General features: G+C 32.8%; 1 protein-coding gene across 3 annotated transcripts; it reads left to right on the top strand.

The window, feature by feature from the left end:
* The first annotated feature begins 2,250 nt into the window (after nucleotides 1-2,250).
* On the top strand, nucleotides 2,251-26,045 carry LOC139505218 (succinate dehydrogenase [ubiquinone] flavoprotein subunit, mitochondrial-like). Of its 3 annotated transcripts, XM_071294978.1 has the most exons (17): nucleotides 2,251-2,382; nucleotides 3,873-3,971; nucleotides 5,934-6,095; nucleotides 9,243-9,386; nucleotides 10,025-10,189; nucleotides 11,331-11,479; nucleotides 12,450-12,574; nucleotides 12,922-13,090; nucleotides 13,859-14,054; nucleotides 15,445-15,474; nucleotides 16,013-16,180; nucleotides 17,299-17,391; nucleotides 18,157-18,255; nucleotides 19,154-19,297; nucleotides 20,589-20,702; nucleotides 23,702-23,788; nucleotides 25,180-26,045. In XM_071294978.1, the coding sequence occupies exons 1-16, from the start codon at nucleotides 2,323-2,325 to the stop codon at nucleotides 23,786-23,788; spliced, it is 2,004 nt and encodes a 667-aa protein (XP_071151079.1). In that variant the 5' UTR covers nucleotides 2,251-2,322; the 3' UTR covers nucleotides 25,180-26,045. The 3 variants fall into 3 exon arrangements, 2 of the variants coding, with proteins under 2 accessions (XP_071151079.1, XP_071151078.1); XR_011659611.1 differs by lacking the exons at nucleotides 15,445-15,474; nucleotides 25,180-26,045 and adding an exon at nucleotides 23,939-24,159 and having other exon boundaries at nucleotides 15,983-16,180; nucleotides 23,702-23,838; XM_071294977.1 differs by lacking the exon at nucleotides 15,445-15,474 and having other exon boundaries at nucleotides 15,983-16,180.
* Nucleotides 26,046-26,687: the final 642 nt, after the last annotated feature.

Here is a 26,687-nt window from a genome sequence, read left to right as displayed (position 1 = left end):
TTCAGCTCTTGATAAAGCGATTTCTTATGCTTGACAGCTTTTCACATTTAAATTTAAAAAGAGTCGTATCTTCTGGTTCAATGTTACATAATGCACAGTTTGCTGAGATACAGTTTTTTGAAAATCTAGACCTCTGATACTGAAGAACCATTATTCCAGTGGCAAGTTTAACTTTAATAGCGACCATATTTACGGAGTACGGGTCAGTCCCACTGCTTTTCCAAATATTATGCACAGTTCCTATGTTGGAATCATTAACATTAATATATTTCAAGGATGACTTTTCTTTAGCTTCCTTCTTTAAATTTTATAAAAAAAAATGATTATTTATACAGTTATTCACATGTCTATTCCAACTTATTTTTGATGGTGGATTCTCAATGATATATCATAAGGCGATGGCAATCCATAAATTACAGTCAAAATTGTGTAGTTTTGTAAACCAACTTCCAGATTTTTCATCTTTCATAGGACCATAATATATTGATGATGTTCTCATCATTAACAATCCAAACTTTACTGATTGGGGAATTTAAAGAAGCAACAGACATGGCTTCCTCCGCCTCATTTTTTAGACCTGTACCTCGAATTTGACATAAACGGTCATCTCAATACCAGAATATATTACAAGCGTCCTGTTTCTATAAAGGTTCATTGGAAGATACCGAGACATTGTTGATAAATATGCCGTTTCAACTTTACAAATAATACATAGCGTTATTGAAGTATAGATTCAAGCCTGAAGGTACTGACTGGCGTTAATTGTTTATCGTCTTAATTACGTGTTAAACTCCCCCGTTTCTATCCCTGTATAAAGTTTCACGTTTCTGTCCCTGTATAAAGTTTCACGTTTTTGTCCCTGTATATTGTTAACCTTTGCTATTTATCCTTTTTTTTAATATTTACTTATGACGTGGGTCGGTACTTAAACATCCCGCCATTGAGCTATGGTCAATAATTGAATTGCAATTGTGTGTTCTTGTCTTTCATTTTTGCTTAATATGAATGCATTGTCTATATATCATTTTGTGTTTCTTTGTTAAAACATTTATTTGTTGTAAAGTGCTTAAGATTATATTACGATGTTGACTGCTGAATCCCAAATTTTGACGTTTTTACTAATTACGTCTGTTTGCTTCGTTCAGACGATGTTGGATTTCTACACAACTGTCATACAAGTGAGAGGTTTGGCTAGCTATTAAACCATGCAGGTTTAATTCACCATTTCCTACTTAAGGGAATGCTTGTTCCATTCGTTAAATCTGTTTGAGCTTTTGATTTTGCTAATTTTCAAAGGACTTTCCGTTTTGAATTTCTCTTGTAGTTCGATAATTTCCCACGTAGTTTAAACTTTTTTAGTAACCTCGCGGCGCCATTGCAAAAAAAAAAAATCCAGAAGTTGCTGGCTGACAATCGACATTTCCCGCCACTGTTATCAAAGTAATTTTTCAGTTGTAGACTGCTTATTTCACGCTACCATGAAAAAATAACTAAAGACGCTTTTTGGAAATAAAAAAGTGTGTATCATAATTAAATAGCTTGAAACGGTTACCTATTCCAGCGTAACGTCAAATCACCTTGCATTGTATACAGGCCGGTATCCCGCTCCCAACCCAGAGAAAATCCTTGATTACAGTTACACCAAATAAGCAGTACCCTAGCGGTATTGAAGTGCCGGCAACCCCTCCCCCCCCCCCCTTTTCCCCCGAGTACTAGTGCTGAGTTGTTTTTATGTGACATGATAAACCTTTCAAGTAATTTTTTTTTCATTATAAGTGACATTTCTTTTCATTTAAAGAATTTCCATCAAAACTTTCATATGAGAACATACATATATCTTAAATTTCAGAATCTTTATCTATTTGGCACTGGCTACGGTAACATGGAAATGTAGCAATAATAAAAACATTATTGTTACATCGGAGACTAATTGCCGGAATGCAAAGTTGGGTAAGGAACCGATTAATTACGAATGTAACAATAATTATTGAGGCTTAATTAATATTTTTTATTATTTTTACATTTCCATGGAACCGTAGCCAGTGGCTCAGCGGATTTTGCCGGAAATATATCCGTTATCGGTTTTGTGATTTAGACACACCACTAGTTTACATTTACATAAACAACGATTTTGCCTTCAATTAATCTTTTATTTAAGTGCTTTTAAGCACCAAAATTAATATCTTATTCCATATAAGTTCCCTTTCTATTGTTTTTGTCTTGAATAACCTTCTTACACAAGTTTTATATAATCAGTTATGTAAATTGCACTGCGCATGTTCATCTACATGATTTTTGCTTCATTTCCGTTTTACTTCAAGAATGGCATCAACACTGAAACTGTCGGCGCACATTTCAAAAGCTGGTCCTCTGCAAAAATTGGTAAGAAAGTTGAATTAAAAATAACAGAAGGAGAAACATTGTGCTTTAAGTTATAGCATAGTTGGTACTTGACAACGCCAGTATGTTAAAACATAGCTAGCATTTTGTGACCTTCGGAAGTTACTGGATATAAACTTCCCGAAAATATTGAGATGATCATTACGTCTGCGGAGTGTATTTCTCGGTTGAGTTAATAAATTTTCGTAAATTACGTCACATTATTAATAAGAAAAGACTTCTTAGACCCTATAATTATTGGAGTTCTGATCATATCATTTATGTAACCATCCTGATCCTAAGCCTAAGGGCAAAATACACCTTAACGCTAATCCCGGCTGACCCGTCCACTTGAACGTTTGACGCATACAACAATATTTTTTTCCATTGTGGTGTCAGATATTTTGTATTATGACGTCAAAATTTTAGGGGAACCTGTGAGATATCCAGTAATGGCGGACAAATAGCGACAAGGTGTATTGCTATAAACGTATTTACAATTTTGGTCTTTAGCTGTATTTTGCCTCCAAATGACCTTTTATCACCTCTGAATAACCTTTTGACATCAAGCAACAATCCCTTTTTAGTTGTGACGTCAAATGTTTTGAATTATGATGTCAAAGTTTACGGGAACCTGTGAGATTTTATGTAATGGCGGACAAATTTGCATACAAGTGTAAATACGTCTATTTCCGCTTGACATGAAAATATGTCCCGCTTTAACTTTTGATGTCATACAACAATAGCTTTTCCATTGTGGCGTCATATATTTTCTATTATGACGTCAAAATTTTACAGTCTAGTTATGGCGGACAAATAGCGATAAGATGTATTGACACAACTTTTCTCACAGACCAATTTCTTCTTGTTATGTTACATCATTGCTCAGGGTAAATTCTTGCATTACTTAAGTCTTAAGAGTATTTGTTTAGGGGCAGGATCAGAATTCAGGGCTTGTCAGTTCTTTAGAAAAGGTGGATCTCTTTGTCATGTTTGTTGGTGACAATATATGTTAACTTTATTGCTATTTCAGTCTTTTTACGTCATTTATGGACATCATAATTCTGGGTCATGATGAATAAATTTACTACCAAACCAAACATGAAAACACCAAACCAAGACATTACAAGATAAAAACAACTTTTTCAAAGTAAAGTATTGCATGTTGTATAAATTTACATGTACATTTAAAAGGGTTGAGGTGAGAACAGCTTTCTTTTTTCTCTAGTTGTTATCTAACATGTCTAAGAATAAAAGGCAGTTATATTTGGATTGTCTTTTCTTTCCTGTTTACAACATTGTACAATGTATAATATCCTGATCAAGTGTATTTCTCAAACAGCTTAATGTCATGTTAGAGTTTTTCCTAGTGCAAATGAGGTAAGAGTATATGGTGGCCAGGAGAGTCTGTGGCTCCAAACATTTTAGAAAAAGTGATATAAGGGTGACTTTGAGTTTAATTTTTAAACATCATTTGATTGTTTATATTTTAGTTCCTGAAGACAGGACAGCCATTAGCAGCAGTACAGAGAAATTTTTCTTTTAAAGTGAATGGTAGAAATTCAGACGCCAAATCATCAACAGGAAGCCAGGTTTGTATAATGAACTTAGGCCAAATTAAAAGTCGGTGTGTTTACTGTACCCCTAGTCCCCTACCTACCTTAAAGTTTTTTTTGGCCATTATTGATTAAGCACTTTTAAATCACAATGTTAATGTTGCTCCCATAGACTCAATGTAAAAAAAATATTAATAACAATAAAAAAAAATCCCCTACCCTATTTTTGTTCAGCATGCGACAGTAAACACACTGACTTTTTTGTTTGGCCTTATCATGCTTATTGAAAACTGTTTTCATGTATTATGACCAAAATTACATGAAATAGTACTAATTAGACTATGTTACATGCATGTTTTACATGAAATAGTACCAATTAGACTATGTTACATGCATGTTTTACATGAAATAGTACTAATTAGACTATGTTACATGCATGTTTTACATGAAATAGTACCAATTAGACTATGTTACATGCATGTTTTATTATAATATATGTTATTTTGATTGTCCAACTGCAATCTCTCATCATCATGATCATTCTGAAATTAACCTTCATTTCAAAATGACATGTAATATTCAGGATGACACAAGAAAATTCACAAAAAAGTACACATGTACACAGGTTTACAAATAATAGAAAAACTTGACAGAAATTTTGTTCTCATGATCCTAGAAAATAATGTATTGAATGCTTCTTCTAGTAAATGTATAGGATTGTAAAAGATCTTCCAAGCTTCATACAAAATGAACAGTGGTCAACACTTTGACACCGAAATAAATTTACAGAGAGAAGCATTTAATTTTTAATTAAAGTTAAAACTAAACAATCTAGGTATTTTGCACATGAACTCCTCTATAGTACATGCCACCTTTATTTGAGGGACTGCAGTAGAGGCCTTTAAATTATGGAACATTTGAGAAAATATGGTTTCAAGATATATTTAATTGAGGATAATTCAATATATATCATGGTATAGTATTCTGTTGAAAACACTAAGTATATGAAGTAAGAGTCAGTTTTTGTATAGGTTTATCTTGTTTATGTTGTTTCTATTTTCTGATGAAGTATCAGTATAATTTACATGGTAGAACCAAAAATTTTCGAAAGCAAATTTACAGATCTAACATTGTTGGGTTGATGTTTAGACGAGTTGTATATATATATCTGTAACAATAACATCTTCATGCCTTATATATCATGTACTGTAGTACGCCGCTAGATTAAAACTGACGTGGAAAGGTAACACATGCCCACCGAAAGCTCTTTTTTTGAGAGCCCAGGTGGTCGTGTGGTCTAGCAGGACGGCTGCAGTGCAGGCGATTTGGTATCACAGTAGCATGGGTTCGAATCCCGGCGAGGGAAGAACCAATAATTTGCGAAAGCAAATTTACAGATCTAACATTGTTGGGTTGATGTTTAGACGAGTTGTATATACATTATGTACACAGCCATGTATCACCATCATTGATGGTGATCCGATGGATACATCTGTTGTAGGGTTGTCACTGACTCAGACGTACTTATGAATATAATTATTTTCTGTGACTGTATCTTACATTAAATTTGTAGGATCCTTTACTATAGATAATTTAGCTGATCTGTAACAATAACATCTTCATGCCTTATATATCATGTACTGTAGTACGCCGCTAGATTAAAACTGACGTGGAAAGGTAACACATGCCCACCGAAAGCTCTTTTTTTGAGAGCCCAGGTGGTCGTGTGGTCTAGCAGGACGGCTGCAGTGCAGGCGATTTGGTGTCACGATATCACAGTAGCATGGGTTCGAATCCCGGCGAGGGAAGAACCAAAAATTTGCGAAAGCAAATTTACAGATCTAACATTGTTGGGTTGATGTTTAGACGAGTTATATATATATATCCATTAATTCAGCAGGATAAACACTTAGCTTGTTAACATACTTATTTCTTACCAAAGCAAATACATCATGTATATGATTATGTAATACTCACAGAATGCTTGTTTATTTTTAGATTTCGCGTGATTATCCTGTTGTTGACCATAAATATGACGCAGTAGTTGTTGGTGCTGGTGGAGCAGGATTAAGAGCAGCATTTGGATTGGCTAACGAAGGATTTAAAACAGCATGTATAACCAAATTATTCCCAACCAGATCTCATACAGTTGCAGCACAAGTGAGTCAATAAAGAATAATGTTGAAACTGCAGCGGAAATGACAGTGTGGTTTTCTGAGGGCTGTTCCAGAAAATACTATGTCCACCTAGGACAGCAATTTTTTTTAACCACCATCACCCCTAGAAATAAAAATAAATTAAAACAAGTGTCTTTTCATTTTGATATTTCAACTACAAATACCTACATAAGATTTAAAAAAAAATTGTCTTCCCTGGTGGCATAGTGTTTTCTTGAACAGTCCTGATTATTTCTCACAGATATATATATTCTATAAGAGAACAGTCATGGGTATAATTTGGGCCAGTGCCACTTAAACTTCTGAAAAGACTGAGTTACAATTTAGCATTATCAAGAATTTATCTGGAAAAAAAATAAAGAAAATAGTTTAAATGAATACTATTACATCATTATTACATTTTACTTTGAAACATGTTAAAAATAATGAAATATTTTGTTTTACATAGGGCCAGGATTTTTTAATTTGTTGGTTTACGGATCCGCCGACCCGATTTTGCTAATTTCCAGAATAAAAATAAAATTGACTTTTCATGCTTTTTTATTCCCCGCCGACCCTAACAAATGCATTATCCCTGAAAAATAATTAAAATTTCCTTTTTTTATGAAAGGAAATGCATAAATCACTTAATACAGAAGTGATGACACTTTCTGTTGTGAAAAAATGAAACTTTCAGTTTACGTTTCTAAAAATAGACAAATCAATTATTAATGACCTTGAAATATTGTTTGCGCAAACAATTTTGCGGAACGAAATCTGTGTTTAAAACTAGTTACACAATAAGTTCGTTTCCTTTATTTGTCACCAGTCCGTAAGATGCCTGTTCTCATAGAAATAGACTTGTCCAAATGTGGACAGGTGGAAGTTCAAGACACCGAGTAAAAGTTCTGAATTTTAACAAATCATTTGAAATTTTCTTGTTTTCATAGATAATAAAAAAATATGTTCCATTTGGATAAAAAAACGGGAATGCATGACAACTATTATTTAACCCGATATTCTCGTTTTTCCAGTGGACGATCGAGTCTATTACGTTTTTGACACGCGTGTTGAAACTTATTTTCGTACGACGTTTTTACATTTTTATCTTTATCAGTTTTCGTGCTAATTACTATTCACCAAGTTTTAATTAAGAGCTACCGACATGAATCTCTTTTTCTTGTTTGTGAAATGACGATTTAATTTCGTCTATGTCCATGCACCCCTTTTTTACGGGAAATTATTAGACAATGTCATGCGATGTTTATTACAGCTGAGAAATACTATTTCATCGAACTAAAATTTAAGAATGATAACAAAATAGTATGACAAACATATTATTAGAAAGGTGAAATATATATATATATTTATTTTGCATATCAGTTTTATGTCTTGAAAGATCTTTTTTTTTCTTTTTTTTTCCGACCGACCGACCCGACTTTTTCATGGAGAAAATCCGTAAACCAACAAATTAAAAAACCGTGGCCTAGTCTATATTTGTGTCAGAATAGAAAATATAGATATATTTATTTACTTTTTGATTAAGAATGTTATTTTTACTTGTAAAAATAAGTGTGGAATAATTTGATAAGGGTTTTGAACAATTGTCATAATCATTGTTTATATGGTTTATAATTAACCTTAAGTATTTAATATGAAAAAAGAAGATGTGGTACAATGTGGTATGATTGCCAATGAGACAACTCTCCACAACAGACCAAAATGACACAGAAATTAACAACCTTACCATAGGTCACCGTACGGCCTATAACAATGAGCAAAGCCCATACCACATAGTCAGCTATAAAAGGCCCCGAAATGACAATGTAAAACAATTCAAAATAGAGAAAACTAACTGCCTTATTTATGTACAAAAAATGAACGAAAAACAAATATGTAACACATAAACAAACGACAACCACTGAATTACAAGCTCCTGACTTGGGACAGGCACATACATAATCAGTGATCGGGAAGGACGTGCGCCTATAACGCATATTGACCAGAAATGGCACATACAGTGCCAAATATAAGCGCCCACGTGGCGCACGATATTTTTCACTTCGTTTCGAAATGTTTAGATATCGTCAAATGAATTTCCGATCGTGTTCCGTGCCGCCATGTGTGTGTACACAACTGTGTATTAAATGTTCCTCCAATAATAGGAGCACCTATATATTTTTGGGACGTTTTTGGTGTTTCCCTATCAAAATAGAACCATGCGATTTAACGTCTCTGTGTTTTCCTAGATTGTAATAATAGAACCTTGCGGTCTAACTGATAACCCGAAAAACGTAATTAGCCATCATTCATGATATATTTGTTTATAAACAACTTTAAATTTGTGAAATTTGGCTAGTACAGACGAGATTTAACTCTAATAATAATCTCATTTAGTTTAGCTTGCTATTATTTCGATTGAAGAACCCCAAGACTTTTTAGGAATATAGTTTTTGTCTCCATAAAAGACGCCTAACTGTCCTTGTCATTTTTTGGTCTTTGGCTCGTTTTCACATTTTGTAAACATGACTTCAGCGATTTGTTGTTATGTTCTATGAATTAATGGTACTCTATACTGTTATTCTTGTCACAGTGATGAAGTTATAATAATACAAGAAGTGCAGAGGAAATGCCTGAAATGTCCCTCTGATACGGAACGTCTAAAATAAGTATGGTATCGATGAAGACCCAAATTTAATGTACAAAAAAAAAACCATGAACATGAACAAGGCAACAGTACCAGTTTAAACATTGTAAATAAAGGTTGACTAAAATATTGTTGGGGTTGGAAGAAGTTATTGTATATTCATTGAAATTGCAATTATAAAATCACAGGAACAATATCCATGATTGTATTTAAAATCATAAAGGTAAGTATCAACACCTCTTTGCCAAAATATACTGATAATTTTTTTTTTACAGAAGTCAATTAAAATGGCCCACTCATTTGACAACATGGCCCATTATTTTTTTAAATGGCCCATTGAATTTATTTTTGAGGGGCCCTGGGCCCATAGTGAAAAAAACCTTCCAGATCACTGCATAATTAGTTTAGCTAATGAAAAGCAAAGGTTTTAAACTTATTTCAAACTACATTTACTTCTACCAAAATTTATTGCATTACTAATATAACTTTTATCTGTTTGTCTAGGGTGGTATCAATGCAGCTTTAGGTCACATGGAAGAAGATCATTGGACGTACCATTTCTATGATACAGTGAAAGGTTCTGATTGGCTGGGAGATCAAGATGCAATCCATTACATGTGTGAAGAAGCACCAAAAGCTGTTATTGAGGTTTGTGTCAATGATACAACACACTTGTGAAACACATACTGTATAGAATATCTGTTGTTTCCATAAGGGGTACCCTCAAGGGACAAAGTGCATATCAAATTAACAACAACCCGACCAAAGAACAGACAACAGCCAAAAGCCACCAATAGGTCCTCGACACAGCTAGAAAATCCAGCACCCAAAGTGGTCCTCAGCTGGCCCCTAAATAAACATGTGTACAAGTTCAGAGATATGGACGTCACATTTAACTCCAAAACATACAAATGAACTAAAAAAACAAAAAAAATCATACAAGACAAAAAAACAACAATATATATGGCTATAAAAGATAAACAGCAAAACAGTAATGTTAGACATTGTTTATATTGGTGACAGTATTACAGTGTTAAATAGTCAATGTTTACTCAACATCCTCAAGGCAAGTGTATTGATAAGAAATATACAAACATAGTTGTCTCAATAATTATATGACTCACAGTTTAGTAAACAGATAGATTTATTAACCATATCCACAATATCTAAGCAATAAAAATGTTCAAATCAAATTACATAAATAAGGGTTTTAGAGTTCATGGTTTATACTGGATATAATGTCTAAAATGCACTCTGTTTTTAAATTAAATATTAATATCTTTCAGCTTGAGAACTATGGTATGCCATTTAGCAGATTAGAAAATGGTAAAATTTACCAGAGAGCGTTCGGTGGACAGAGTACAAAGTTTGGAAAAGGCGGTCAAGCTCACAGATGTTGTTGTGTAGCAGATAGAACTGGACATTCATTGTTACATACACTTTATGGAAGGGTAAGGGTATTGGACATTTCAAAATGCTCACAAGAAACCCTTTATGACTCTTTAACATTGTCATTATGCATGTCATTTTGGACACAGCTTTTGTGACCTTTTTACTAAAACTTAAAGACAGTTTCAGTTCCACTTTTATATATATGTAAAAACATCAAACACTGGCATTACTAGCTAGGCCTCCCATTAATCAGCTATTAACAGATGCAAAGAAGATGAGAATATTACCTCAGAGATTAATAAAGCATGACAATTACAAACGTAATGTACACAATAAGTTCGTTTCCCCCCGTATTTGTGATCAGTCCGTAAGATGCATCATCTGATAGAAATAGACTTGTCCAAATGTACACAGGTGGAAGACATCAAGTTAAAGTACTGAATATTAAATAATCATTTTTTCTTGTTTCATAGATAATAAAAAATATCGTCCATTTGGATAAAAAATGGGAATGTACGACGTTTTTACATATTTTTATGCCCCACCTACGATAGTAGAGGGGCATTATGTTTTCTGGTCTGTGCGTCCGTCCGTCCGTCTGTCCCGCTTCAGGTTAAAGTTTTTGGTCAAGGTAGTTTTTGATGAAGTTTAAGTCCAATCGACTTCAAACTTAGTACACATGTCCCCTATGATATAATCTTTCTAATTTTAATGCCAAATTAGAGTTTTTACCCCAATTTCACGGTCCACTGAACATGGAAAATGATAGTGCGAGGACACATTCTTGTTTCTTTATCAGTTTTCATGCTTGAAGATCATATTTCAACAAGTTTTCTGGAGTTGATTAAAAGCTACGCGAATCTGTTTTTCTTGTTTGTGAAATGACATTTGATTTCGTCTTTGTCTGTGCACCCCCTGGCCTTACTAGCTAGGCCTCCCATTAATCAGCTATTAACAGATGCAAAGAAGATGAGATTATTACCTCAGAGATTAATAAAGCATGACAATTACAAACGTAATGTATCTCACTTCAGCTCAAATCTTGGAAAACAAAAACCCCAAAAATTTCCTGGTTTTGTACCATGGTAACAAAACATTATAATTTTAGATATATGTTTAAAAAAATGATATCAACAATCTTTTAAAGTTTCAGAGATGTTGAAAAAATTGGTGATAAAGTTTTTTATTTTTTATTTTCAGTCACTAGCCTATGACACCAAATACTTCATTGAATACTTTGCTATGGACCTGATCATGGAAGATGGAGAATGTCGTGGAGTAATTGCCTTGAATCTCGAAGATGGAACCATTCACAGATTCCATTCTAAAAACACTATTCTGGCCACAGGGTAAGGCTGTAAAACAATTACAGTAAGGTTCAGGGGTTGAATGTAAGCTTTTCTACTGGTCCGCCGGACCACCAGCTGACAAAATATACTGGTCTGAGAAAAATTCAACTGGTCTTGGACCACTGGACCAGCGCTAATTTCGACCCCTGGTGAGGTTCCAATGACATTTATATCATAATATGCAGTCTTCACACTTAATCATAGACCTAGCAGCCCAGGCTAGTAAAATTGCTTACAGACCTTAAAAATCATCTAAACAGGCCAACATAACTTTCCCAAAATTGAGTTTTGGGTTTGGGCCTGTTGATTTAAAAGTTTATCCTGAAGACTGAATCTATAGTTAGTCCTTAGCCATGTTTATTTTACTTTTTATCTGTCACAATTTGGCACATTCAGCTTTCTTTAAACATGATAAAGGAGGCAATAAATACACAAATAAAAATGAATATTAATGATCATTGCATTGAATGAAGAACAAAAACACTGTCTCAGCATGGAGTTTGCATGGATTTGTGAAAAATTGAACTTCATATTACATGTATGATTATCAATGATAGAAAAGAGGTTGAAATTGTTAATAATTGGTTAACCATGTCAAGTTATTCTTTTAATTCATAATTTTCAAAAAAGTCAGAAATATTGAAAACTAACAGCAGTACCTGCTGGTTATGTACCATCTAAGCCATGCAATCAAATTTTTCATTAGAATCATTATTTATTTAACCTATAACCTTACACAGTGTGATGATTGTCTCCATACACCATGTACATCATCAGTTACCCTTAAAGTCTTTATTTTCCTCTGTCACAAGTATTTGAAAACTAACAGACATATCTGGTAGAATTTTAATATTATACACCATGCACACAAACATGATAGACATTATCTATTCAACCTTTCACCTAAAAGTAATTGCATGATTTGTAAAATATATTGTTGACATGCATGATTGACTTTGTGTTTTGACAGAGGATATGGAAGAGCCTATTTCTCGTGTACCTCGGCCCACACATGTACAGGAGATGGGACGGCTATGGTAGCTAGGGCTGGACTACAGAATGAAGATATGGAATTTGTACAGTTTCATCCCACAGGTTTGTTATACAAAAATATATTTTAATGATAATTTTAATAAGAATTTCATTGCTTAGTGTTATTCTTTTTTTATGCCCACGCCGTACTATGCCGTAGTGGATTGGGGCATTAAGTTTTACCCCTAGTCCAACTGTAAGTCCAAAAATTTTAAGTTTGCCTCAACCAAATGTTATGAAAACTTATACACAATGTGTATAACCACAATACACAGATCTAGTTTGAATTTTGGTGGTGTCACTATTACTGTTTTGGAGTTATGCCCCTTTATAAATGGGAATTTTTCATTTCTTATCTCTAAAAAAATGATAGAAATAATCCTGAAATGTTAGTTGATTTGTTATTGTAGGTATATATGGTGCTGGTTGTTTGATTACTGAGGGCTCCAGAGGAGAAGGTGGTTATCTTATTAACTCTGAAGGAGAGAGATACATGGAGAGATATGCTCCAACAGCTAAAGATCTGGCCTCCAGAGATGTGGTGTCAAGATCTAGTACTATAGAAATAAGAGAGGGCAGGTAATATGCCTGGAATTATACTCTCAATTATCAGTTTTTGTGCTTGAAGATCACTTTTCACCAAGTTTCCTGAAATTGATAAAGAGCTATGAGGATCTGTTTTATATTCTTAATTGTGAAATGACAATTTAATTTCGTCTTTGTCCTTGGTCACAACCCCTTTTTGGAAATTATTAAAGACGATGTCATGCGATGTTTATGACAGCTGAGCAATCATTTGTCATCAAAATAAAATTTAAGAAATAATAACAAAATAGCATACCAAACATATTGATAGAAAGGTGAAATCTTTTTGTTTTTTTTGCATATTTATCTGTCTTGAAAGATTTCTTTTATTCCCGACCGACCAACCCGACTTTTTCATTGGAAAAATCTGTAAACAAACAAATTAAAAAACCCTGGCCTAATGTTGATAGAACATTCAACACAGAGTTAAAAGAATTCTACTTCAGATGTTAAATAACAGTACAGTGGGATAACTTTGAAAAGCAGCTGAACATTTTAATAATACGTTATGTTGTTAAAAAAAATTTGAAGTTTCTCAACATGCTCAATGATCAAAATGAGTGTATGTTAAACTGTTATATATCCAACCTTTTTTTTCTGATAATGTGTCAGGTTCATTTTTTTTATGAAATTTTAATATTTTTGTCAAATGGTCAAGATAAATATTTTGTCAAAATTTTAACGAAATTAAACAAGCCGAATTGATTTAAGTTATGGTGTTAGGTACCACCTTAAACTGAATCATGGATTTTATATTTACAGAGGAGTTGGACCAGAGAAAGACCATGTATACCTACAGTTATCTCATCTACCTGCCGAAGTCCTAAAGACTAGACTACCAGGAATATCAGAGACGGCCATGATCTTTGCTGGTGTTGATGTTACCAGGGATCCCATTCCCGTTCTCCCAACAGTGCACTACAACATGGGGGGTGTACCTACTAACTACAAAGGACAGGTAGGCACTACAACATGGGGGGTGTACCTACTAACTACAAAGGACAGGTAGGCACTACAACATGGGGGGTGTACCTACTAACTACAAAGGACAGGTAGGCACTACAACATCATGAACATGGGGGGTGTACCTACTAACTACAAAGGACAGGTAGGCACTACAACATGGGGGGGGGGTGTACCTACTAACTACAAAGGACAGGTAGGGACCTTTTTTACAGTTCCAATTCATACTTTTATAAATGCAGTGTTTTAATTATTTATGTTATTGCGAAAATTTGCCATGAGATGGGTTTTACAAAAAAATGAAATAATGCATTTAAAATTTGGATAGAAATATTTCTATACAGCTGTATTCCTAGCCTGTCATCATTGAGCATGTGGGTTTGAATCGTTCACACATGTCACATGGCAGGTGTATTGACTAGGATTGTCAGTTTTCCTACAGAAAGTTGTTGGTTGTCTTCACACACTTTGGCTTCCTTCACCAATAGAAATTAACTGGCATGAAATAGCACAATAGTGTTGAAAGTGGTTTTATAATCAATCACAAAAATAAATGCATACAAACTTCTGTTTTTATGCCCATTTATGGGCACTATGTTTTCTGGTCTGTGCATCTGTTCGTCTGTCCGTCCCACTTCAGGTTAAAGTTTTTGGTTAAAGTTTTTGGTCCAGGTAGTTTTTGATCAAGTTGAAGTCCAATCAACTTAAAACTTAATACAAATGTTCCCTATTATATGATCTTTCTAATTTTTATGCCAATTTTACCCCATTTTCATGGTCCACTGAACATAGAAAATGATAGTGCGGATGATAAGAAAATTCATGAAGAAAATGTGATGAAACAGTCAAAAGAAGTTTGTAGAAGCTATGAATCCAGTGTGATTTCGACATTTAAAAAAAATTGGGGCAGCAACTTAAGTTATCTCAAAGTGACAGAAATTGTGAAAAAAATTCTGGATCCTTGGTCTATTACCATCATGCAAAATCATCTAAAAAAGGTGTATGTTGTATTTTGAATTTAAAGAAGATCATAATTGCAAACAAACAAACAAATAAAAACACTAAAAAACCTTTATAACAGGTTTGGTCCAAGAATCTTGAATTTAGAATAAAAAAAAGAGAGAAAAAAAACAACTTAAAAGTATGTTCTATAAGCGTGATAAGTGAAGTTTCAAGTTTGACACGTTCTAAAGGTAAGCATTACTTTTTTACTCATATAAAAAAAGGTGGTGTCAGATATTTTCTATTATGACGTCAACATTTTACAGGAACCTTTGTGATGTCTAGTAATTGCAAACAATTAGCTATAAGTTGTATCAGAGTCTATTACCAGATCTTTGTATCCTTAACTAAAAACTAACAAATGTCATAATATTTATTTGTAGGCTATTGTATATAACGATGGTAAAGATCAAGTCGTCCCTGGACTGTATGCCTGTCTGTTAGGCCAAAAAAAAATATATGTCTGTTTCCTGTTTCCCGACCGACCCTGACTCAAACCCCCCCGACCCTAGATCTTTTTATTCAAATCCGGAAAAAAATCGTTTCCGGTCTGGAAAAATTCATTTCCGGTCCGATCCAGATCCGTATTTTACTATGCCCAAACAATCAAAATGGCTGCTCCCAGCACAAATGTGCTACAATTAAGGTTTAAAAAATGTCAGCACTGGGAGGATTATTCAATTAAAGCTTCTTTAAAGGGATTAAATCATTTTGGGGTACAGGACCCTAACCAAACATGACATGTAACCAACTGCAAATCTGACAGGGAGTGCAAAAATAATTAAAAAAAAAAAATCCCGACCTACCGACCCTGATTTATTTGCCTTGGAAGCAGGAAACAGACATATATTTTTTTTTGGCCTTACCAGATATTTGTGTCTATGATTTCAGACTAACAAATGTCCTATTGTTTATTTATAGGCTATTGTATATAATGATGGTAAAGATCAGGTCGTCCCTGGACTGTATGCCTGTGGTGAAGCAGCATGTGCCTCCGTTCATGGAGCTAACAGACTCGGGGCTAACTCATTACTTGATCTGGTAGTTTTTGGCAGGGCTTGTGCCAACACCATCATTGAGGAAAATAAACCAGGAGAGACTATTGGACCCATAAGCCAGGTATGCCACTAGCTTGATGGTAAATCTTTGCTGGATTTGAAAATTCTTAGCACAAGCTTTAAATGGGGATTTGTTACACATGTATTACAACTGACTTTGTAAAAAGTAAAATTATCTTTATTGCTCAGTCAAGATTAGAAATATATGGTTCTTTAAATTGGAAAGGCATGTGCACACATAGTAGGGATAAATCTTTTTTTAAGAAATCAACCCATTCCCTTTTGAAAGTTTCTCGATAAAACTATATGGCAACATTAGCTAGATAAATAGATTTCTAATCTCTTAAAAGAATATATATATGTAGCAGACATTTATTGCATGCATTTAAGGGCATTCGATACAGTTACAGGGGGGGGGGGGGGGGGGGGGGTTAATGACGTTGCTAATGTAAATTGTTATTTTCGTGACTTCAAACTATGACTTATCAGGAAAAGAGTCAGTTTTCGACTGATTTTTATCATTTATACTTTTTTAACTTGAAAACGAGTTCATGGACATTTGGTTTGAAAACGCAATAAGATTATGTGTGTCAATTTTCATGAAAACTTAAATAGTGCAATTTTTTTTAATTTGATAAATATACAGCAAAAAATTATGCTTTTTTTCTACATTCATGAACATTTGATAAATATGGGTTATTTCTGAAAAAAAATGTATAAATTTTTAGGATACTTATAAAATAAAGAAATTACAAATTATTTAACCAAAAACAATTTGTGTTTATCTTTTAAAACAAAATAGTTATGACTTTCTTTTGAGAGCAAAAATGCAGCCACAAATGGTCTTTACTGAAATTTTTATTAAAATGTAAATACGGGATCAAAACTGTATCGTAGGCCCTTAATCCCAAACAATATGATATTTACAGGAATGTTCCAAAATTGATTTGTGGGGTGTGAACTAGGTCGTTCGAATAATTAATTGTGGGTTGTTCTTGTTTATCATGTTTATAGTAAGAATTATCAGTAAAATGAAAATTTTATATTGTGGATGGGGATGGAAGATAGAGGCCCTAATCTAAAGGTGCCTCCCATGATTGCCATGCTTTTAATTCTTGATTTAAATTAAAATTTTAAAAATCATATGTAGTTCTTCATTTTATCATGTATATTTTACAGAATGCAGGAGAATTTTCTGTAGCCAATCTTGATAAGGTCAGAAATGCTAATGGTGGTACTACAACAGCTGAGCTTAGACTTGCCATGCAAAAGGTAACATTTATTGTATAGAAAATTCATGAATTCTGCTATGCCAATAGGCATAAGATGTCAAACTCATCTTCATCGATTATACTTCAATTCTCATATTTGTTTTATTACACATAAAACATATATCCAAATTAAGACATGTCATAAATAAACAATTAACAATGCATGGACTCGATGATAAGTATCAACAGTTTGTGTGTATTTTTGTTTAGACACTATCTTATTAACCATGAAGATGACCTCCTAAGATTTCTTATTTAAATTTTAGTATGAACAAGTACATTTATGGTTCAATTCATGTTACCCAAGTTATAATTGAAAAATTAAATAGATTTTTTGATACTCATTAATGTGAAAAATCTAAGAGGATGATCATATTTTAAAAATACTCAAGTTTGAATTTCTTAACCTGACATTATAACACCTTTATGTTTCTCTTGAGGCACCCTGGCTTCCTCAACCAAGAAAAAACTGGCGACCAGGTAATGGTAATGATAGCTGAAAAAAAGTAAAATAACTAAAATATTTGACTTCAAGGAAACTTCCAAACAGAAAGTCCCTAATCAAATGGCAAAATCAAAAGCTCAAACACATCAATCAAATGGATAACAACTGTCATATTCCTGGTTTAGTACAGGCATTTCCATATGTAGAAAATCTGGTTTTATAGCTAGCTAAACTTATCACTTGTATGACAGTCACAAAAATATTTACTCAGATCAACTAGTTATACTTAGTTAATACAATATTGAATGAATATTTTGTCAGGCTATGCAGAACAATGCAGCAGTGTTCAGGGATGGACCAGTCTTAGAAGAAGGGGTTAAAAAATTAGGAGAATTATACCAACAAATGGATGACCTTAAGGTAATATCAATTAATATTAATATCAACCCTTCCGGAGCACCTGAGATCACCCCAATGTTTTGGTGGGGTTCATGTTGCTTAGTCTTGAGTTTTCTATTTTGTGTCTTTTTATTTTTGGCCATGGTGTTGTCAGTTTGTTTTCAATCTATGAGTTAGACTGTCCCTCTTGTGTCTTTCGTCCCTATTATTAGAAGATATAAGCAATCCAACAAAAATACCAAAAGACATAATGAGGATAAGAAACCTTTTTTAGAAAAGATGGTCAAGCTGCAAATTGTCTCAAGTCTATAAAAATGTCAAGTGTTGTTTTTTTTAACTGATTTTTTGTTGAAATAAAAATTTCAACAGTTTAATCAGTTACATTAAGTATGGAAATGCCAATTGAATTTCAATATTTGACTACTGTATATAGATATATATATAGGAAGATGTGGTATGAGTGCCAATGAGACAACACTCCATCCAAATTACAATTTATAAAAGTAAACCATTATAGGTCAAGGTACAGCCTTCAACACGGAGCCTTGGCTCACACCGAACAACAAGCAATAAAGGGCCCCAAAATTACTAGCGTAAAACCATTAAAACGGGAAAACCAAAGATCTAATCTATATAAAAAAACAAGACTATGACAAACACGTATAAATTACATAAACAAACTACAACTACTGTACATCAGATTCCTGACTTAGGACAGGTGTGTTTCACATTTGTTCGTCCAGTCAAGGTTTCTATCATTTAGAATAGTCAACAAGAAGAATTGTAATTCTGGCAATCTCTATCTGAATTCATTATTTTCAATGGTATATTAAGATTTGATGTAGAAGCAATGGTATATTTAGATGTGATGTAAAATCAATGGTATATTTAGATTTGATGTTAGTTGATTGTTTTGTAGATTACTGATAGAGGAATGATATGGAACACAGATTTAGTTGAAACATTAGAATTACAGAATTTGATGATAAATGCTGTACAGACAATGGTATCAGCGTGCGAGAGGAAAGAAAGTCGAGGAGCACACAGTCGGGAAGATTTTAAGGTATGAAACTTTAAACTACGAAAAATTTAATATGCTGTTATCGATATTCTTATTTTCATGAAATATTTGCTCCAGATCAACATTTTAGTCATGGCTGTTCCAAAAATAATATGGTGGGGGAATTTTGGCAATCAAATTATTATAGGGCTTTTCCAGAAACTACCATGTCCCCCCAGGTAAGGCATTTAAAAAAAAATGTATCAGTGGTTGTATTTAAAATACCAAAATGCAAAGAGAGTGTAGTTCTAATTTGTTTTTTATGCCCCACCTACGATAGTAGAGGGGCATTATGTTTTCTGGTCTGTGCGTCCGTTCGTCCGTCTGTCTGTCCGGTCGTCCGTTCGTTCGTCCGTCCGTTCGATCGTCCGTCTGTCCCACTTCAGGTGAAAGTTTTTGGTCAAGGTAGTTTTTGATGAAGTTGAAGTCCAATCAACTTGAAACTTAGTATACATGTGCCCTATGATTTGATCTTTCTAATTTTAATGCCAAATTAGAGAATTTATTCCAATTTCACGGTCCACTAAACATAGAAAATGATAGTGCGAGTGGGGCATCCGTGTACTGTGGACACATTCTTGTTTATTTCTGTGAGTGTTTCTGTGAGTGGTGGAAGTTAAAAAGAAGTGCCATCACTTTGTGGGAAGGGGGGGTATATAATATTAATATTTTCTGGAATAGCCATTGACAAAGGCAGTTGGAGTTTCTTTAGAGTTTTTGTATGAATTATATAAATTAAGGGAGTTCGCTTCTCAGTTTCAAAGTAATTAACTTTTCAAAAGACTAGTTTATATTGATAGGGGATTAATATAGGAATCCATAGAGCAAAAAAAAAATATAGGTCTCCGTGCTCGTTTTCGATATATTAGCCATTGAAATTTTGGCGGGAAAATATTCTCTCTTGACTTTCCATAGCTTTATCATTGACAAGTTAAAGTCCTCAAAAACTATTAAAAAGTAATAAAAATTTTAAAAGACTTCAACAGACAGCTTAAAACTATACATGTAAAAGAATTATAAAAAGAAAAATGGGGGTCACCAGGCAAAATTTATTAATGCATTCCAATGGATAAAACCAGAGGATTTCGAAAATATGACTAAAATTCCAAAATATGACAAGCCAGCTTCCTTAAATATAAAATTATTTCTTGGGTGGTCTTGGTCTGAAAAAAGTGACTTCCATCCCCCATGAATTAAATTTTGGGACATCCTGTTCTCTATCATTTTGTTTAATTTGCATGGGTCTTGTAAAAATATGGAATAAAATATGCTGATGCCGTTGTGATCTTTTCAGGACCGTATTGATGAATATGACTACTCCAAACCAATTGAAGGACAAAAAAAGAAGCCATTCGAGGAACACTGGAGAAAACACACAATGGTTAAAACTGAAATAGAGTCTGGAAAGGTAAACAGAACATTGGATTATCTCCCTTGGTATAGATAATTGGAAATGTTATTTAATTTATCTCCCTTTGTACAGATAATAGGAAATGTTATTTGAAACATTGAAACAACTTTTACAAATAGATTTTACCTTATAAAAATGCCAATCAAAGTGATTGTCGCCATGAGTTTAAAACATCACTTACAGGCTAAATTTTCTACTTGTTGTTTATTAATACACATTCCTATGAGTTCCAATTTGTTTGGATAGAGCATTCTTTTTATTTTGGAAAGAGGGAAACAGTAATTTCTTTAATGAATTGATTAATTATTTTGACAAACTCTAGGTACAGATCTTCAGGAAATTTTTATACGACCGCAAAATTTGAAAAAATTTTCGTCGTATATTGCTATCACGTTGGCGTCGGCGTCGTCGTCGTCCTGCGTCCGAATACTTTTAGTTTTCGCACTCTAACTTTAGTAAAAATGAATGGAAATCTATGAAATTTTAACACAAGGTTTATGACCACAAAAGGAAGATTGGTATTGATTTTGGGAGTTTTGGTCCCAACATTTTAGGAATTAGGGGCCAATAAGGGCCCAAATAAGCATTTTCTTGGTTTTCGCACTATAACTTTAGTTTAAGTTAATAGAAATCTATGAAATTTTGACACAAGGTTTATGACCACAAAAGAACGGTTGGGATTGATTTTGGGAGTTTTGGTTTCAACAGTTTAGGAATTAGGGGCCAAAAAAGGGCCCAAATTAGCATTATTCTTGGTTTTCGCACAATAACTTTAGTTTAAGTAAATAGAAATCAATGAAATTTAAACACAATGTTAATGACTACAAAAGGAAGGTTGGTATTGATTTTGGGAGTTTAGGTCCCAACAGTTTAGGAATTAGGGGCCAAAAAGGGACCCAAATAAGCATTTTTCTTGGTTTTCGCACCATAACGTTAGTATAAGTAAATAGAAATCTATGAAATTTAAACACAAGGTTTATGACCATAAAAGGAAGGTTGGGTTTGATTTTGGGAGTTTTGGTCCAAACAGTTTAGGAATAAGGGGCCCAAAGGGTCCAAATTGAACTTTGTGTGATTTCATCAAAAATTGAATAATTGGGGTTCTTTGATATGCCGAATCTAACTATGTATGTAGATTCTTAATTTTTGGTCCCGTTTTCAAATTGGTCTACATTAAGGTCCAAAGGGTCCAAAATTAAACTTAGTTTGATTTTAACAAAAATTGAATCCTTGGGGTTCTTTGATATGCTGAATTTAAAAATGTACTTAGATTTTTAATTATTGGCCTAGTTTTCAAGTTGGTCCAAATGGGGGTCCAAAATTAAACTTTGTTTGATTTCATCAAAAATTGAATAAATGGGTTCTTTGATATGCCAAATCTAACTGTGTATGTAGATTCTTAATTTTTGGTCCAGTTTTCAAATTGGTCTACATTAAGGTCCAAAGGGTCCAAAATTAAACTAAGTTTGATTTTAACAAAAATTAAATTCTTGGGCTTATTTGATATGCTTTATCTAAATATGTACTTTGATTTTTGATTATGGGCCCAGTTTTCAAGTTGGTCAAAATCAGGATTCCATATCAAGTATTGTGCAATAGCAAGAAATTTTCAATTGCACAGTATTGCACAATAGCAAGAAATATCTAATTGCACAATATTGTGCAATAGCAATTAATTTTCAATTGGAGTTATCTTTCTTTGTATAGAATAGTAGTTGATAATATATGTTGGAAATTTGCCAGACATGACTATGATGTCATTTTATATTTTCATTTGCCAATAACTTTATGTAAATAACTTCATTGGAAATTTGCCAATATAAAATGTTGCTGATGAAGCTTTTTTTCCTTATCTTATCTAAAATGTTTTTAGATAATGTATGTTGGACATTTGCCAGACATGACTATGATGTCATTTTCTATTTTTATTTGCCAATAACTTTATGTAAATAACTTCATTGGAAATTTGCCAATATAAAATGTTGCTGATGAAGTTTTTTTTATTGTTTTATACAATAAACAATGTATATTCACTTTTACTACCAACCAATCTTTACCATTCAGTGATAACAAGCACTTTATTTTACATTTTAATATTTTATGATGTATTTAAAAGAGTAGTTATTGTTGCAAACTCCATTAGAAATTTGAATTGATATCAGTTTTGGAAAAAGGGAAACAGGGATGTGAAAAAAAGGAGGGGGGGGGGGTTTAATTTTTGACATTTCAGATTTCATAAATAAACATTTTTTTGAGAGGATTAATATTCAACAGCATAGTGAATTGCTCAAAGGCAAAAAAAACTTTTAAGTTCATTAAACCACATTCATTCTGTGTCAGAAACCTATGCTGTGTCAACTATTTAATTTTAGATTTAAAAAGTTTGAAGAAGAAATTTTTAATTGATTTGTAAAATCTTGACATTTGTTTTGTGTAAAAAAAAACCATGTAATGTCAAAAATTTGATCACAATCCAAATTCAGAGCTGTATCACGCTTGAATGTTTTGTCCATACTTGCCCTAACTGTTCAGGGTTCGACCTCTGCGGTCGTATAAAGCTGCGCCCTGCGGAGCACCTGGTTTACTTTTTGTATGAAGCGCGGAACACGTCATTCTAAAATGTGCGCATGGTCAACGCTTTTACAACCCTATGAAGTTACAAAAAGAAGCATTCAATACTTATAATTACATTTTTTAGCTAGGATCATGAAAACAGGAATTTTATCAATTTTTTATTTAATTCACCTGTGCACTTTGTTGTGGGACCTCATATTGTCATGAATGATAAGTTTTATTGTGTAATGCAATTGCTTACAGAATATCACGTGATGTGCAGTTAGCCAATCAAAATAACGTATTATAATGAAACATACATCTAAAGTAATTATTTGTTTATAATGGACATTGGAAGTCCATTTTATGAAATTAGTTTCCATTGGTGAAAAATTAATCAATAGAATTTGCAATGATATTGACTGTGTTTTATATGCTTACAGACAGAATTAAGTTACAGACCAGTTATAGACGATACATTAAATCTAGAAGAATGCCCCATGGTTCCTCCAGCAGTTAGATCTTATTAAGTAGGTATAGTCATCTGCTTATTAAGTATACTGTAAATTCAGAAATTATTGCGAGGTTTTTATTAATGCGAAAAATGCGACAGAGTTGTAAACGCAATAATTTAAACTTGCATTTTGAAATAATTTATATGAACATGATGAACTAAACAGGGTCTTTTTTCAAAATTGTAAAAAATTAAAATCGCATTTAAGTCTAAAATGACAAAATTGCAATTATAAATGCACGCAATGATTTCTGAATTTACAGTACATAGTTATTTGATAGTTTTATAATAATTGATAATCATTATACTCCACAACAAAATATAAGATTTTGATTGGTTTATACGAGGGTGATAATTTATCCAATCACATGTTCAAGGGGGTGACAATTAGTTCTATTACACTTCATGTCAAAATGACAGATTTTGATCGTAAAATACAAGAGTTATAATTTACTCTTATCATATGGCAAAACAGGTGACAATTAGAGTTACCTTTTCTTGCAGATCAGTCAATTTTTTTAATTTGTATAATAATGAATTGAATTTACATCTTTGATTTTAAAGACGAAAAATATGTGAAAAAAATGATTTTTTAAGAATTTTTTTCTGCAAATATGTAGTAGTCAAATGGACAATCAATGACTTTCTAAATTGTCCTAAGGTCCCAATTTTTATGTTATTTATGTCACAGTAAGAAGTGTTTGTTCCAGGAAGTCCTTTGTGCCAATTGACCCATTCATAAAAAACAGCTCACGATTGGTGAAAGTCATGTATTTATAAAAAGCCACAAAATGACAAAATGTGAATCAATAAAAAAAAAAACATAGCTGCATGATAAATCTGGTATTAAAAATCAGTTGCATTCTTTATTTGTTCTTGTGCATGAAACATGAAGGGACCACAAATTGTACATTAAAATATTACAAAGAATTAACTGACAAAAGACATTAGTTTTCCACTTACTCAATGTGTGGTAGTTGGATGTTTCCTATGATTTATCCTCAATGTGTGGTAGTTGGATGTTTCCTATGATTTATCCTCAATGAGAGGCAAAAGATACCAAAAGAATACTCAAACTCATAAGTGCTATTCCAGAAAAAAATGTATGGGGGGGTTGGAAGGCATTTTTTGTCAGCACCCGCCACCCAGACAATTGTAATTGAGAATTATAGTGCATTATAGTGTTAAAAGTTGCTCTGATACCCATCACCCATGTATTATTAATATAATGTGCCTTCCAACCCCCCCCCCCCCCCCATACATTTTTTTCTGGAATAGCCCTAAGTCAAAAACCAACTGACAATACTTCAGGAAAAAAATCAGAAACAAACAAAAGTCAAACAAGATACAACAACAAGTGATTCTAGTTTATAGATTATATATATTTCATCATGTTTTTCTTTCCAGATTTCCCAAATTCCTTTATTTATTTACAAGAGCCAGCTTCCAGAAGGAATTAGTCTTTCAAGAGAAAAAACAACAATGGATTTTGAATCTTAAGCATTTGAATTTCTTCTTATTCAATGAAAAGGGCATTTGAAAGTGAAAATGGATTGAATACTTTTAACCATCAGTACTGTGAAATAATGACTCATTGTGTTTTATGATCAATGAATTTGAAGAGAGAGCATTTTCTTTAATATGGAAGAAACTTTAAATTGTCTGTTAACAAATTGTATTTTTTAGTTAAAAATAACAAGAAATTGATATTGAACTTTGATTTTCTTCTGTTAGGTTATTTTACATAAATAATGGCAAAATTTTGAATGAGGTTTATTGTCAGAAAATTTGGTATTTCTTTATCTTTTATTATTTATAGTCTTTTATAATTTGTATCATATTAAAAGAAAAAAGTTTAAAAAATGCAAACTATAAAACATTTCTGACTTGAACATTCTTTTTTGGGTAAAGATTGAATTAAATTCAACTAAAAAAACCTATGGTTCTAAGACTTGATTTATAAATCTTCCAAGGTTTGTCACTACCTTGCATTATTTTAACAAAATAGTGCAGTGAAGTGCTAACTCTTTATATGGTATCCAGTCAATATCATGCAATTCATTAATGATATGTTATACTTAAATATTTATGTTACAATGTGATGTGTATTTGAATTAATGTACTTGCCAAGTAAAACAATTACAGAACTAATGCATGGTGTATGAATCTGTGATAAAAAAAGGTTCAGCTACAAATGTACAATCATGTTCAAAGGTAGATAACTCCAACTCAAATTATAACTTAGTACAAATCAATTTAGCAAAATTGCAAAATGAAAGCAATATTTACCCTTTTTGTGCTCACAAGCACTTTGATTTGTATTTTCAAATGATTATTAATGCCATTCTATGTTCTTTTAATTAGACCAGGCAGTTTGTCTTGTACTCCTAAATCTCAGGTAGTTCTACTGTAAATCATCAATTCACCTTCACCTCGTCTCAGTTAAAGGAACACAAATAACTTCAATGTTAAACACATGATTTTAACAGGGTTTATCTTAAATTATAAATCAACATAAGTTTGTTGAAGGGTAAATAGTTGCATAAGAATAGAAAAAGCCACGGCTCCGTGTTGAAGACCGTACCTTGACCTATAATGGTTTACTTTTATAAATTGTGACTTGGATTGAGAGTTGTCTCATTGGCATTCATACCACATCTTCCTATATCTATTCTAAGTAAAACATTTATAAACCCTTTTGTTAGATTTTCAGTAACTGTCATTTAAGTAAAGAAAAAATGATCTGATGTAATAGAATTGAACTGGTCAATTTGGATCAGCAACTGGTGCTCAATGAAAACACGTGTTACAGAAAGGGTATTGTACACATAATACATGTACTGTGAAAATACACATTCTGTTAAGGTATTACATACCTGTAAGAGATACTTTACCTGTTATGCAAATATTGCCCA

Source organism: Mytilus edulis, unplaced genomic scaffold (genome assembly GCF_963676685.1).
Source record: "Mytilus edulis unplaced genomic scaffold, xbMytEdul2.2 SCAFFOLD_1237, whole genome shotgun sequence".
NCBI classification, from domain to species: domain Eukaryota; kingdom Metazoa; phylum Mollusca; class Bivalvia; order Mytilida; family Mytilidae; genus Mytilus; species Mytilus edulis.
This window is presented reverse-complemented; position numbering and strand designations above follow the sequence as displayed.

What these genes read in the sequence shown, in the direction of transcription:
- LOC139505218 (XM_071294977.1), top strand. Translation starts at nt 2,323, where the DNA reads ATGGCATCAACACTGAAACTGTCGGCGCACATTTCAAAAGCTGGTCCT. An exon ending in AACAAATGGATGACCTTAAG is followed by an intron (nt 18,256 to 19,153) that starts GTAATATCAATT and finishes ATTGTTTTGTAG; the next exon opens with ATTACTGATAGAGGAATGAT. An exon ending in ACAGTCGGGAAGATTTTAAG is followed by an intron (nt 19,298 to 20,588) that starts GTATGAAACTTT and finishes TGATCTTTTCAG; the next exon opens with GACCGTATTGATGAATATGA.